Source organism: Camelus dromedarius, chromosome 24 (genome assembly GCF_036321535.1).
Source record: "Camelus dromedarius isolate mCamDro1 chromosome 24, mCamDro1.pat, whole genome shotgun sequence".
Taxonomy (NCBI): Eukaryota; Metazoa; Chordata; class Mammalia; order Artiodactyla; family Camelidae; genus Camelus; species Camelus dromedarius.
Window position 1 is genome coordinate 29,216,420 of NC_087459.1, and position 14,991 is coordinate 29,231,410.

Sequence of the window (14,991 nt, forward strand, 5' to 3'; positions counted from 1 at the left end):
CTTGAGTTGGTGGAGGTAAGACTGCTGGGCCCCTGTGTCTCCTTTCCCTGAGGTTCCTTGCTGACCATACCAACGTCCTGAATTGTAAATACAACAGAGGGCCTGGCTGGACCTCAGCCACCATCACTGCACATGCAGGATGACCCATCAGGATTCTGTCGACAAGAGGCCCCAGAACGGGAGGCAGGACATGGACCAGGCAGTAACGGCTGTGTCAAGGGGCATCAATTCAGGGGGAGTCTTGTCCTGCCCATGAGAGGGCCCTGTAGCAGACAGCAGTTAGACAAATTCTCGACCAAAGAATCCGCCCTCCTCTCCACAACCACCCCCCATCTCTGGAAAGTTGTCAAGTTCAAGATCAATGGGTATGAAGGGAGTGAAGGGGAGAAAGTCACCTGATGACAAAATGGAGCCCAACCGCCTTAACCACCCGTGGTGAGGCGCACGTAGCTTGCAGGACTTAGAAAGGTGACATGAGGTTTCTCTATGGGGCAAAGTGGGCATCAGAGTAGATGCTTCCCTATTGTTGACTAGACAGAAAAATTTTCACAGGCCGTGAGAGTTCGTAAGGAGGAGGCCTATGGTAGAAGTTGTTGTCATCTCAAGCGCCCACTGCATTCCTACGGGGACTAGAGGATTGACGTTCTGAAATTTACTCTGGCTCTCTGACCAACGTCCTGTGTCTGCCTGGCCCAAGAAATCACAGATTATGGGAAAAACAAAAACTCAGAAGTTCTTAAAACTCAGCAGAAACAAAAGACATTTAAGCTGTGTTTACGCACTTCCTCTTCCTTTTGTTCTTTCTCACTCTCAGTCCTTCTGTAAATACTGATGCTCACCTCTCACCAACTTCCTTCCTCCCTCTAGCCAGAAATCCAACACCAGTCTGAGTGGGTGAATAAACCTAACAAGGACCATACACCATGATCAAGTTACATAACAAAGGAGATGAAAGACTTACGTGCTGAAAAATATAAAACATTGATAAAGGAAATTGAAGACGATGCAAAGAAATTGAATTCAGATTGAAAGAATTAATATGGTTACAATGGCTACATTACCTAAAGCAATCTACAGTTCTAATGTGATCGCTATCAAATTACCTATGACATTTTTCACAAAACTGGAACAAGTAATCCTAAAATGAATAGGGAACCACAAAGGATCCAGAATTGCCAAAGCATACCTTAGAAAAAAGAACAAAGCTGGAGGCATACCTTCTCAAACTTCAGAAAACACTACAAAGCTATAATAATTGAAACACTGTGGTATAGGCCCCAAAACACACATGTAAATCAATGGAACAGAGTAGAGAGTCCAGAGATAAACACACACACCTATGGATAATTAATCTATGACCAAGAAGGCAAGAATATACAATGGAGAAAAGACAATCTTTTCAGTAAGAGGTGTGAGAAAGGTGGACAGCCTCATAGAAATCAATGAAACTAGAACACCCCCTCACAAGATGTATGGTTTAAAGACCTAAATATAAAACGTGACACCATAAAACTCCTAGAAGAGAACATAGGTGAAACATTTTTGGACATAAATACTAGCCATTTTTTTTTAGATGAGTCTCCCAAGGCAAAAGAAACAAAAGCAAAAATAAATCAATGGGACCTAATCAAATGTAAAAGCTTTTTCACAGCAAAGGAAACCATCAACAAAACAAAAGACAACCAATGGAGTGGGAGAAAACATTTGCAAACGATGAGACCAACAAGGGGTTAATTTCCAAAATATATGAACAGCTCATAAAACTCAATATAATAAAAAAAAACCAAACAAGCCAATCAAAAAATGGGCTGAAAATCTAATAGACATTTCTCCAAAGAAGACATACAGATGGCCAATAGGCACATGAAAAGATGCTCCACATCCCTAATTATTAGAGAAATGTAAATCAAAATCACAATGAGGTATCACCTCACACCAGTCAGAATGCCATCAACAAAAAGTCTGCAAACCATAAATGTGGGAGAGGATGTGGAGAAAAGGGAGCCCCCTCCACTGTTGGTAGGAATGTAAATTGGTACAGCCACTATGGAAACAGTGTGGAGGTTCCTTGGAAAACTAAAAATAGAGCTACCATGTGATCCCACATTCCCACTCCTAGGATATGCCTAGAAAAGATGAAAACTCTGATTTGAAAAGATAAACACACCCCAGTGTTCATGGCAGCATTATTTAGAATAGTCAAGACATGGAAAGAAGCCAAATGTCCATCAACAGGTGATTGTTTTAAGAAGATGTGATATATCTCTTTGTACACACACAGTGTGATATATATTACTCAGGCTTAAAAAAGAATGAAATACTGTCATTTGAGCAATATGGCTGGACCTAGAGAATATCATCCTAAGTGAAGGCAATCAAAGACAAATAGTATATGGGGAACCTAAAAAATAATACAAATGAATCTTTATACAAATCAGAGTCAGACTCACAGACACAGAAAACAAATTTGTGGGTACAAAGGGGAGAGAGGGAGAGAGAAATTAGGGATATGGGATTAACGAATACAAACTACCATGCATAAGACCGATAGCAACAAGGACTTATGATATAACACAAGGAAAAATATTCACAATCTTGTAATAACCTATGATGAAAAATAATCTTTAAACAGTTTACACATATGTATATATATAATAATAACTGAGTCACTTTGCTATACACCTGAACTTAACACAATATTGCAAATCAACTAGAGTTCAATTCTAAAAGGTTGTAAACACTGCAAGACTGGTATTCTGGCACAATCTGTACCGATTGCTGAGATCAGCGTAAAACAGTTACTCAATAAATGTTCGTCAAATTGAATTGAATCAATATAGTGCCCTCCACATTTATTACTCATTTGCTTGTATTGATTTTTATACTGACTAAATGATTAAATAAACCACTTCGCTAGTACATACAAAGTGTTAAAATGGTTTAAACAAACTCTCTGCTCTCTGCTTTTGGTTTAATACCAACCCTTGCTTGGAAGACGCATTCTGCATACGTAGCAACTCTTTGAGGTAGATTCTGAGGAAGCACTTTCAGAGCCAACTATGAGTTAAAGATATTGAATGTCTACATTGATTTTATTGTTTTTAAACTTTTTTTTTTCTTTTTGGTGGGGGAGGTAAACAGGTTTATTTATTTTAGTGGAAGTACTGGGGATTGAAGCCAGGGCCGCGTGCATGCTAGGATCTATACCCACCCCTGGAAATCTACATTGATTTTAACATCATAAACTTTAAAATCACAAAGGAATACTAGAGATTATCTACATCCACTTAGAAATAAACTGGAGCTACAAAAACTAACAGAATTTCCAAAGTCCTTACAGACTCCTAGTGAAATAATGTGGAAAAATGAAGTTTTGGCAATGTTGAAATAAAAAAATTATGTTTCATAATTAACTAATTAATCAACTAGTTACTAAAAGCAAGCCTATGGGTCTGTACCTCAGCTCTCAAGCCCTCCTTATTCTCCATAGGGAAAAACCTGGTGTTGCCATTTCGGGGTAACCAGGTGGTATCTAAGCTTGGTGGCTGGGTGCGGAGGTTGGCTGGGGGAGTGGTGAGGTAAGCGGCCGGTCTGTGGACATCCTCTCTTGGCCTTGGAGGCAGTGGCCACCTCACCCCTGTAACACTGTATGTTGGCCGGGATCTATAACTGCTGTGTTCAGGCCACGTGCCAAGCCTAGAATACAAGACTCAGATCCTTCCTTATGAAGGCGAGGAGGTGAGAGGCACTAAACGAATAATCACACAAATAAATATTGAGTTGTATACTGGGACATGTGCCATGCAATAAAAGAACCACCTTTCTTAAGCTCCCACAGCATTGATATAGTTGACCTTTCTTTCTTTCCTTAGACTCTGCCCTCCTTTGAAAAATATGAAGACCACAGAAATAGTAGGACTTGATGCACTGGAAGCGTGTGACCTTGGGCATCCCTGGGTCTGCCTCCTCATGTGTCGGTGAGGAAAACTGTCAAGAATTGAGGTAAGAGGACCTTACCCCAACCACAAGGCCCTTTCACTGCTGCCTCTCTCAGCTTCTGTGTCCCTTGAGGGTTTTCTAAACACTCCCTCTCCCTTTATTCTTTTTCCTATATATGTCATTTAGGGTCCCCTGGTACCCCCAGCCAATCGGGAACCAAGAGTTCCTGAGGGCAAGATGGAGAGCTGAGATGGAACAGGATGGGCCTGGGAGAAGACAGCCACCCATTTAGGACCTGAACTCTAAACTGTAGAGTGGTGTCTCAGCTGGGATTACAGAGAGAGGGGCACACAGAACACACACACACACTCACATACATGTAATGAGAGCTAATAATTTTTGTTCTGAGGACTTGGCCTGCATTAAGTGACTCCATCCACCCAACAATCCTATGAGATACGTACTTTCTGGATCCCTATTTTACAAATAAGCAAAAGGGGCCCCGAAAGGGTACGTGACCATTCAAGGATGCATCACGAATTACTAGCAGAGCTGGGATCCAAATTCACATCTTCTAGGTTTAGAGCCCAAGGTCTTAACTTTAAATAGGCTCAGCCTTGCCCAAGAATTAGTGGGGGATCTAGCACTAAAGACCAGGTCTTCTGAGAGGGTAGTGGCCAGTGTTCTGCCCAACACAGAGACTGGGTGAGGCCCCTCGCAAGCCCATCAGTGAGGCCTGGGGGAGCCCACCAACACCTCTACTGTGGTTTATAAAATCCTTTCCTGTCTCTCTTACTTACCCTCATGAAATGTCTCAGATTATTTAATTCCCACTTTATAGATCTGGAAACAGAAGCTCAGGGTGGGGAAGAGTTTTGCCCAAGCCATTAAATCATGAAACCAGGATAGGGAGCCAGATCTTGTGATTCAAAATTGTTGCAATAGCACACTTGCTTGGATTTCCAGGGGCATCCTAAATAACCTGGCAGGTTTTATCAGCCTCGTAAGGATGAGTATTTCTTCCCACTCCTCCCAGCGTGCTTGCCTTGTTGTACAAATGCTACAGAACTGGTTGTGTCTGCAAAAATGACAGCCCATCCTTTTACTCATTACTAAATTTGGGTCACTGAACTGCTGCTGTCAGCTGATAGGTGATGTTGCAAACAGTTCTGACGTGTAGCAATCAGAATCATTTGGGCTTCCAAGAAAGCAGGAAGTTAAAAAAAAAAGTGAACTCAACAAGTGAAAGAGGAATCAGAATGGGAGGCAAATTTACGAAGACCGCATGGAAGGGAGTTGCTGAAATAGGAAGTGTGAGATGAAGGAAAAGGTAAGCATCGCAGGTTACCTTGCAAAGAGGGGCAAAACTTTGGTGGTCTCTCTTAACTGTTGCCAGAAACACCTAATGAGTTTTGCCTGACCCTAGGCTGACCTCACCCAAGGAATCGTCTCCTTGGCCACCAGACAGGGCCTGGTACGATAAGGATCTTGTAACATTCTTCTCTTCTTCAAATCTCTCCAAACACTCCCATCATCGACAGGATAAAACCCAACTGCCTCGGGGTAGCAACTCAAGACCTTCATTGGAAACTTAGGTTGCTTCCATATCTTGGCTGTTCTACAAAGAGCTGTAATGTGCCCAGGGGTACATATATCTTTCATTTTTGTGTGTGGTGTAAGGGAGTCTTCTAGCTTCATTTCTTTACATGCTCCTGTCCAGTTTTCCCAACACCATTTGCTGAAGAGACTGTCTTTATTCCATTGTATATTCTTGCCTCCTTGTCAAAGATTAGTTGACCCAAAGTTTGTGGGTTCATTCCTGGCTCTCTATTCTGTTCCACTGGTCCTTATGTCTGTTTTTGTACCAATACCATGCTGTCTTGATGACTGTAGCTCTGTAGTATTGTCTGAAGTCTGGGAGAGTTATTCCTCCAGCCTCTTTCTTTTTCTTCAGTAATGCTTTGGCAGTTCTAGGTCTTTGGTGGTTATCTTTCAAATTTATATTCTCATACTTTTGAGATAAAAGTGGAATTCCTGGACCATTGGATAGCTCTCTTTTTCATTCTTTTGAGGACTCTCCATATTGCTTTCTACAGTGGCTGCATCAGTTTACAATCCCACCAACAACACAGGAGACCTTCCTTTTCTCCACATCACTGAACGTGTTACGTGTCTTTTTGGTAATAACCACTTTGACAGATGTGAGGTGGTCTCTCATTGTGGTTTTTAAAATACTTTTTAATTTTATTTATTTTATTTTGGGGTGGGGTGGGGAGGAAGGGAATTAGGTTTATTTACTTCTTTTCAGAGGAGGTCCTGGGGCTTGAACCCAAGACCTCGTGCATGCTAAGCACGCGCTCTAGAACCTGAGCTACACCCTCTCCCCTCATTGTGGTTTTCATTTGCATTTCCTGGTGGTGGGTGATGTGGGGCACATTTTCATGAGCATCTGTACGTCTTCACTGGAAAACTGTCTGTTCAGGTGTTCTGCCCACCTTTAAATTTGTTTGCCCACTTTTGGTTTATTTTCTTTTTATATTGACTTAGAGGGTATTAGGCTAAATGAAATGAATCAGAGAAAAAAGGTGTCTTATCATTTTACTTACACGTGGAATCTAAAAAAACAAAACAAATGAACAAACAAAACAACATGAGAGAGTCTCAGAGATACAGAGAACACACTGCTGGTTGCCAGAAGGGAGGAGGGTTGCGGGGTAGACAAAATGTATTAAGAGGTACAAATCTTTAGATATAAAATAAATAAGTCACGGGGATATAATGTACACATGGGGAATATGATCAAGAACGTTTTAACCACCCTGCGCGGTGACCGATGGGCATCGGCCTCACTGATGTGCTCATGGCACAGGGCATTGACATGTGGAAACATTCTGTTGTAAACCTGAAACTAATATAAGGTTGTATGCTAGTTATAACTCAACTATTTAAAATAATAAAAATGCATGAAATAAAATAAGATAAACAGGGGGAGAAATACCCTTGGGCCACAGCTAGCTTCTTCAGTGTGGTCTAGGTCCGCTCGCAGAGGATACATAGAGACCTTCAAGGAGCAAGTGTACTTTAGCCTGCTTTCCCGAGAAAGAAGAGCCTGAGACTCAGACTATTGTGCTAAGATTTTAGAAGGAATTTGATCCCAGGGGAGCAGGAGTGAAGGAACCAAGCATGGAAGGAAAGTGAATTTATACCAGGTTCCTATTCAAAGGCACACTGCCTATGTATCTTTGACCCCTGAAGGAATAAACCCGTCTCATCCTAGCTTTTCATGTACCCTGGACACGGCACAGATTGGACATGAGCAGTGACATTTGTCGGAAACCTGGGCCATGAAAGCAATTCGAAGGGAGGGCAGGAGGGAGCCCGCGTGAGCACGGTGGCAGCGTTCCCCCCAGGGTCCCTGCAGCTCCTCCCCCACAAGGTTCCCCACGCTCAGCTAGGATGACAAGGGCGCTCAGGAGAAGGGGGATGTTTACGTTGTCCTTTGGAAAATTACTGCACAGCATCAGGCATCACTGAGGCACTGACGTTGTCATAGATAAACCTGCGTGAGTGGTGCTTGTAATTAGTTTCTGCAAGAGCTGTTGAAGGCGGAGTTGATAATGCTGGAGCCCAAACTTCAAAACCAACATCGGCCTCCTGAGGACCGAGGATGACACGTCTGTGAAAGTGACAGGCGGGGTTTATGCAGCACTCAATGCGTGCCCCCTGGTCTGTGTCCTAAACGGCTCACACGCAGCCTGATTCCATCATCACAGGGTAGGTGATGGCGTTATCCCCCATTGTGCAGGTGGGGACTCTGAGACAAGAACCAAGGTATAAAATATTAACTGAGTTTTCAAGGACAGACTCTAGTGAAGTTACCACATCCCTTCCTGAGCTGCAAATTCAGCCCCAGTTACTGGGAGCACTGGCTGCTACCAATGAGAGGCTGCCCCATTCTCTGGAGAAGCTCCCTGGGCCAAACTAAAGCCACTGCCCCTGGGAGCTTGCGCCTCCTGGGGGATGGGACGGCCAGTCTGTGCGTGACTGATGGGATACAAAGCTGGCGCCTGCCTCAAACCGGGACCCCCTCTGTAGGACAATGCTCCACAGAGAGCACAGCGCCACTCACCTTTTCTTCCTGCCTTCCCCAGCTCCCCGCACTCCCTTCTCCAGAGAGCACCCTCTCCGTAAACCATTTGTGCCGGAACCCCTGTCTCGGGCTCTGCTTTCAAGGAACCCAACCTAAGTGAGCAGCAAAGCCTGAGCTAGTTTGTGCACAGTGACATTCAGCTGAGGGACACACAGTTGCTGAAATTCAGCTCAAACTCTGTGGGCCAGGTTATGCAAAGGGGTAGCTTGCCCTCAATTGCCAAAAGCCACTGATTAGTGTAGACTCAGCCCTGGAAGGTGCTGGGATTTGAAACCCAGGACTCCAGCTTCAGAGCCCCTCACCTCTCAGTCACAGTGTGGTGCCGCCGCCTCACATCAAAATAAAGAAGGCTAGGGTAGAGATGCATAAGCCAAAAGGTGCCTTTGTGACCCCACCAAATAATCACAAATTTACTGAAGAGTCTGTTCAAAGAACTATTTTCCTGACCCATCTCAGAGAAAGTTGCCAACCTGATATTTCACACCCCCATCTCACCCACAAACCGTGATGTGCCGGCACATGACCACAGCACGACCTCCAAGTCAGGAAGTTCACGCAGACACATGACTGCCATCTGACCTCAGAGCCCCCAGCTCCCCACCTGTCCCCACCATGTCCTTATCGCAGAAGGACCTGGCCTGAGAGTCACCTTTAGATGTCCCCTCTGGAGTCTCCTTGTGCCTGGAACAGTGTCAGTCCGTCTTTGGTTTTCATGATGTTGACTCTTTCCAAGATTATGAACCAGTTGCAGACCTGGAGTAGAATAATCCTGTTTGGGTTCGTCTGACCCTTCAGGGTTTCCTTCAGGTTTGCCTCCTGGGCGGGAACATCGCACAGGTGAAGCGAGTTCGTCTCACTGCGTCCCATTAGGTAACGAGCAGTCAGTTTCTCCCATCCTGAATGCTCTCTCTGATCCCTTGATTAAAGGGCTGTCTGCCAGGTTTCTCCACTCTAAAGCTACTCTTTCCCCTCTGTAATTAGTAGATTTTTTAAAAGTTTTTTGGGGGGTTTAATTAGGTTTATTTATTTATCTATTTTATTTTTTAATGGAGGTAACTGGGAATTGGACCCAGGATTCCTTGCATGCTAAGCATGGCACTCTACCACTGAGCTATACCCTGCCCCCTAGTAATTAGTGGATATTTTGAGCAGCACTAATCTGAAGCTATGTAAGTATCCTCAACAAATTGAAATTTATTAATTTATATATACATATCTGTATGTACTCATGTTTTCCTATTTTCTTGAATGACTTACAATCTCTTATTATTCTTATGTATTATTATTTATTGTGTTTAAATTATCCTTGATTTGGTCAATGGAAGCCCCTCAGGCTGGCTTCTGTCCTTTTGACGCGCCCCCTCAATGTTTAACGTTTTCTTCCTTTCTAGCATGAGATGTTCCAGAGTCAGCATGTGCTTTCCCAGCCCTGGAGACAGCATTTCTCTAAGAAGCCCTGGTTCCTTTCAGTGGAAAATGATATTTATAAGCCAAGATTTGTGCACGAAGTGTACTTACTGCTATTAGAGTGTCACTGTTTCTAAAGCATAAGAGTGGAAAGAAACAGGCAATATGTGTATTTATATCTACACACACACACACACACACACACACACTCACTCACACAGTAGCACCCATCTGTATCCATCTATCATCTCTCTCTTTATCATCTACCTATGTTTTATGGAAAAAAATGGTTGACAATGATACATTCAGTCGCAGTCTCTGACTCCACGGGGTTTATTCTGGTTTCCTCCCTTTCTGAACCAGTGACTCCTTTCTCTGACAGTGGAAAACTTGGCTTCTATGATCCTTAATCTGGTTACCCACTTGATCAATCCCACTTTATGCAGCCAATTCCCTTTCTACCCACAGATGCCCTCCTCACCGTACTTGGGATCGCCACATCCTATTTGGCTCTGGGTGGTACTGCAGGCCGCCTGAGTGGGCTTTTGGGGTTCCCACACCCATGCCAGCCTGCTGTCTGTGTGGACATCGTCCCCAGCCTATTCAGCCTCTGACTTGGAGCCACTGTTCCTTGCTTAACTGCCCCCGCCCTGCAGTGTGAGGCTGCCAAAGACCCTCTGTGACCTACCTACTGGTTTAGGATTGGATTATCAAGGAAGGTGGGGCAAGGCAAGGGAGGGAAAGAGGAGGGAAGGGTCAGAAAAGGGAAAGGAAGAACCCTGTGTAGCTTCTGATACCAACTGAAAATGACCAGTGCTTGTAGCCATTCTCCCCAGTCAACTGTCCAATCAACCAGCTTTTATTTCACATTCATTGTGTTAAGACAGCTGGAAGTTGGGGATGGAATACAAAGAGGTGTGAAGAAAATATGTGTCCAAAACAGGTAGATTTAAACTATGAACATACTTTCTAAGCAGTGGATGAAGTCCCAGTGCTGTAACTCTTACCTATTTAATACATCAGATTGGTTCCACCCACCAGTGATTGTGACGGTCAAAGCATTTAGTCACTGAGTCTCCCCGATTCAGTGGTGCGCGTTCCCCCTAATGTGAACAAAGGCAGCAGATAATACTTCTGCAGAGAGATGTTTATTGACTTGCTCAATAGAATATTTAATTCAGAATCTTCAAAAAAATCTGTGATCTAAATGTCACTACTTCAGTCACCACTGCAATTCTTGTTTTCATTAAATTTTGTTGAAAAAACTGTTGAGAAATTTTCATTCTTGATCAGTGCTCCAGAGGAGTAGATGGTACTAACTGGGGGTGGGTGGAGATGGTCCTGTGAGAACTTGGGAAGCTGAGTCTACGTATCTGGCCCTTCCTAGTCACCTCCTTCATGTGACACAACATACAACACTCCCCGTAGACCCTGAAAAGGCTCAATGAATGTACAGGATCCGTGATCATCCAACAAGGCAGCGGGTGAGGCCCGTTTTCATTTCTGGTTTTTCTCATAAAGTCAGTCCAGGTCTCTGGTGCTCTGGGACGCGGCTTCCTTGCAGAACAACACCCAGGTCCTTAGGGAAAGTCAGGCTTCATTTAAGGTTCCGTCTCTGGGCACAACTTTTAAAATGATGGGTTTTTTCGGTTGCAAAATGCCTTGAGTGCCTAATTCCAGGGGGATCTGCAACAGTTAAACAAACGCATGAGAACCAATTAATGAAGCATCACCAAGAAGCAAAGTAGACAAGATACATTAGGGACAATGATGCTTTACAAACACATAAAAGCTAACTTTCAGCAGCCTATATCGTTGATTTTTTTAAACTACTAATTCAATGTGTTTAACAGATAAAAGGACAGTCAGTCTATCTGTAGTTCCTTGATTGAATTTTAATAGTTTATGTCTTTCAGAGAATTGTTCAATTTAACATAAACTATATGGGCATAAAGGTGCTTGCCATACTCCTTTCTTATCTAATAAGGGTAGAATTAAAAAAAAATTTTTTTCACAGTGGTTTTGGGGGAGAAGGGAGGTAACTAGGTTTATTTATTTATTTTCTTTCTTTAAATAGAGTCACTAAGGACTGGCCCAGGGCCTTGCGCATGCTAAGCATACACCTGCCACTGAGCTGTGTCTCACCCCCTTATCCTCTTTGAAAATTAAAAAAAATTTTCACTTTTACTGAGATATAATTGATGTACAGCAGGGCATAAGTTTATGGCATATAGCATAGTGATCTACTTATAAATATCGTGAAATTACTACCATACTAAGTTTTGTGAGCATTCATTATCTCATATAGACAGAAAAAGAGGAAAAAAAAAACAAACCATTGTCTTCCATGTGTGGGAACTCCTAGGATCTCCTCTCTTACACTGCACAGATGTTAACTACAGCCATCATGTGGTACATTACATCCTGCTCCGTATTTATTCTATAATCAGAAGTTTGTAACTTTTGACCACGTTCATTCAATGTCCCCTCCTATCTCTGATCCTGTATATTTATTCTATAAGCTGTGTCAAAAGTGGATAGTGAGAGGATTCATCCATCATTCACTCCACAGAATAGCTCTTGAGCGCCTATTCTGTACCAGACTTGATCCAAAAGTCAGGTTGGCCTGTGTTCTTTATTGATTTAGAATTTAAATAAAAATGCTCAATTTTAAAAAATGTACCAGGTTCTTAGACATTATGGCAAAATATCTTGAAAAATGATGTACAGGTATTTTGTATGTGTCAGCTTACAAGGTAACCCTGAGTACGTACTACACGTTTTAATTTTATGGGCCATCCTCAACTTGTAAAGAGGCCAGCCCCCTCTCTGAGTTGGACCCCGTCATTTTCATGGTGGAAAGAAGGCATGGTGAAGCATTACGCCCGTTGTTTTCAACATCTCCTGGCTCCCAAGTGCAGGGCAAATGGTAAACTTCTGACGGCCTACAGCGTTTTGCCTGATGTTTTAGACCCATTCTCACTCAGTCACTTCTTCAGAGTTGGGGGAAACAACAGAGTGACCTTCTAACATCCGGTGACAGAAGGGAAAGCGAAACGTCACGGAGGGGAGAAGCCCCAGCCTGCGGGTGACTGGGTGCAGCTTGCTGGGAGCGTCTGCCCCTCCCAGATGTGCCAGGGGCCCCGGTTCTCTCAGGGGTGAGTCCCATGTCTGGACATGATTACAGGACTGCCTCACAGGTGCCCCAAAACAAAATGGAAACCATCTCTTTCCTCCTCGTCCCTGAGAAAGCCTGTCCACGTGGAGCAGCTGCTTATTAACTGCACGGGTCCTGACACAGACCTTGTTATAGGGCCGGGCTTCGTACCAGTCAATGGCGACTGTCCTTTGTGCTCTTCAGAGGAGAGAAAGCAGATCTTTCTAGAAGTATTACACCTTGGTATTTTAGAATTTCAAAGGGCATGCATACATTTCCCTGCAGACAGACGGATACCCACAAATCCCAGAAATACACAAATGTCATTTGTTAAATTTTAGAAGTTCAAACTGCTCAAATGTTTGTGTGCAAGAACTCTAAGTCAACAGCAAGTCACTCCTTTAGCATTTACTGGATGACTGCAAGGCACCACTGGAAGTTTATGAAATGAATAAATGGAGGGGATAGAGTTCAAGACATTTTCGGTAGAAAGAAGACAGAAAGCCAAGCTGGACTGTTCAACAATGCAGTCTTAAGTTAGGTGGTAGGACCCATGAGGTCAGCCTGTGTGAACTAATAAGAGAACATAGGGAGAGTGGGCTTTGACTAGATGGGGGAGGGCTCCATGGAATGGGCTTGGGGACTGAACTAGAACTGAAGGGTGAGAACAGAATGGTGGGGGCGTAGAGAGAACACACATGGACTTATTATTGGAATGCAAAGGGAGCCCAGCCTGATGGCAGCAGGACTCCTGGAAGGTGAGGGGGACTGTGGGAGTCCTTCACATCTGGCAGAAATGCTTTCAATCAGGGTTTCTCCCCACAGCAGAATCTCCAGGGGTGTTTTGAATGTCACCCTGGGAGAATTATTTTAGGATGCCTCAGACGTCCTAGGCAACAGAATTTGTAAAGGACCACAGATTTTCCTTATGCAAGCAGTGGCTGAGAAGCACTGTCAGGAGAGCTTTTGGAAGTTCTGCTGTAGAAGCGTGTTGCTGAAAAGTCACGACGTGGTAATGATTGCCCTCAGGACTTTGCACGCACTTCCCCTTCTCTCAAGGGGACTTGAGTCCAAATGTAAATTGTTGCTCAAGTTCAATGGACTGCATCTAATGCTGTCACACTAACTTCATTGACTCTAGATGACCTTTACAGTTGAGACTTATACAGCCACAGACGTAGCCCTCCAGAGCTGATGGACAGTCAGAAGCTCAACAGCTCCAAATAGATCTCTGCCTAGTAGAACAAATGATTCTCTGAATAGATCACATTCCTAGATATATACAGAGAGACCCCTCTGTTAAAACAAAACTCCCAATAAAACATTGTTAACGCAGATAGGAAACTCTCTGACCTGTGTTTCTTTGCAAGGTTTGAAGGAGAAGTTCTGCAGGACTTTGACGAGAGCAAGTTTCATGCTCATCATAGCAAACCTCGTGCCGATGCAGTTTCGGGGGCCAGTTCCAAAAGGCAGGTATGTGTAAGGATTTATGCTGTCCTGGTTCTTCTTGCTGAACCTGGATCCACAACAGTAGATGAAACAGGTTAATGAGACGTAAGAACCACAAGAGCTCCAGGTGAGGTTTTAACTGAAACTCTCAACCAGTAGCATTAGGGGTCATGTTGTGGGCTAGTCGTTCATCCTGCTGTGGTTAATGTGTTGTGAGGAAAGAAAGGTCGGCTCCTGACCCTTCCCATCCCCTCTACCCTGTAAGAGCTCCCAGTCTTGCTGGGGAGATGAGATGAAGGCTGTTTAAAGAAAATTGATCTTTAAACACTTAAACTACAGTCATGGAGGTGAGATGTTCACGCTCTGAAAGTCAAGCAGGAAATGAGACTGACTAAAGGAAACGTGGGTTCCTGTCTCCATGTACACTTGTGTTGGTCACATGCTCATGGAGGAAGGAAGGAGGAGAAGTGTCTCTGAGAATTCAAATTGTTATTTTTCTTGTATTTCATATCCTATCTCCTCACCACCCCCCCCCCCTCCCCGCCTTGTGTCAGTGTCTGTCTCTCCGTCTTTCTCTTTCCCACACACAGAAGGTACTTAGGTCAGATTACACTACCCTAATCACTGGTGTCCTTGTCTGTCTGTTCCATTAGCCTACAAATTCCTTGGTGCTTAGACTCAGTTTCATTCAAATTTGACTCCTCAGTATTTGAATATATTAAGGAAAAATGTGGATTTGTGGAAACTGATATTGGCATCGTGTTTACGTGTATTTTAAAGAGGCCCTATTTACAAACATCCTGTAATATTTATAGGCAGTATGACTTAAAATAATGTGGGGGCACAGAGAAGTGTAGCAGGAGCATGTGGATGGGCAGCTGACACGGGC

The 14,991-nt window shown here is 43.7% G+C and overlaps 1 protein-coding gene across 1 annotated transcript in view; it reads right to left on the reverse strand.

Moving 5' to 3' along the window:
- Window positions 1-10,645: 10,645 nt before the first annotated feature.
- Window positions 10,646-14,991, reverse strand: part of LOC105099349 (cytochrome P450 3A29) — a 35,243-nt gene continuing 30,897 nt past the window's right edge. The window contains exons 12-13 of the mRNA XM_031432528.2: window positions 14,007-14,169; window positions 10,646-11,182 (exon numbers count right to left, since the gene is read on the reverse strand). Of these exons, the coding sequence (XP_031288388.2) occupies window positions 11,087-11,182; window positions 14,007-14,169 (259 nt within the window). The 3' untranslated portion in view covers window positions 10,646-11,086. The remainder of the gene's footprint in view (window positions 11,183-14,006; window positions 14,170-14,991) is intronic.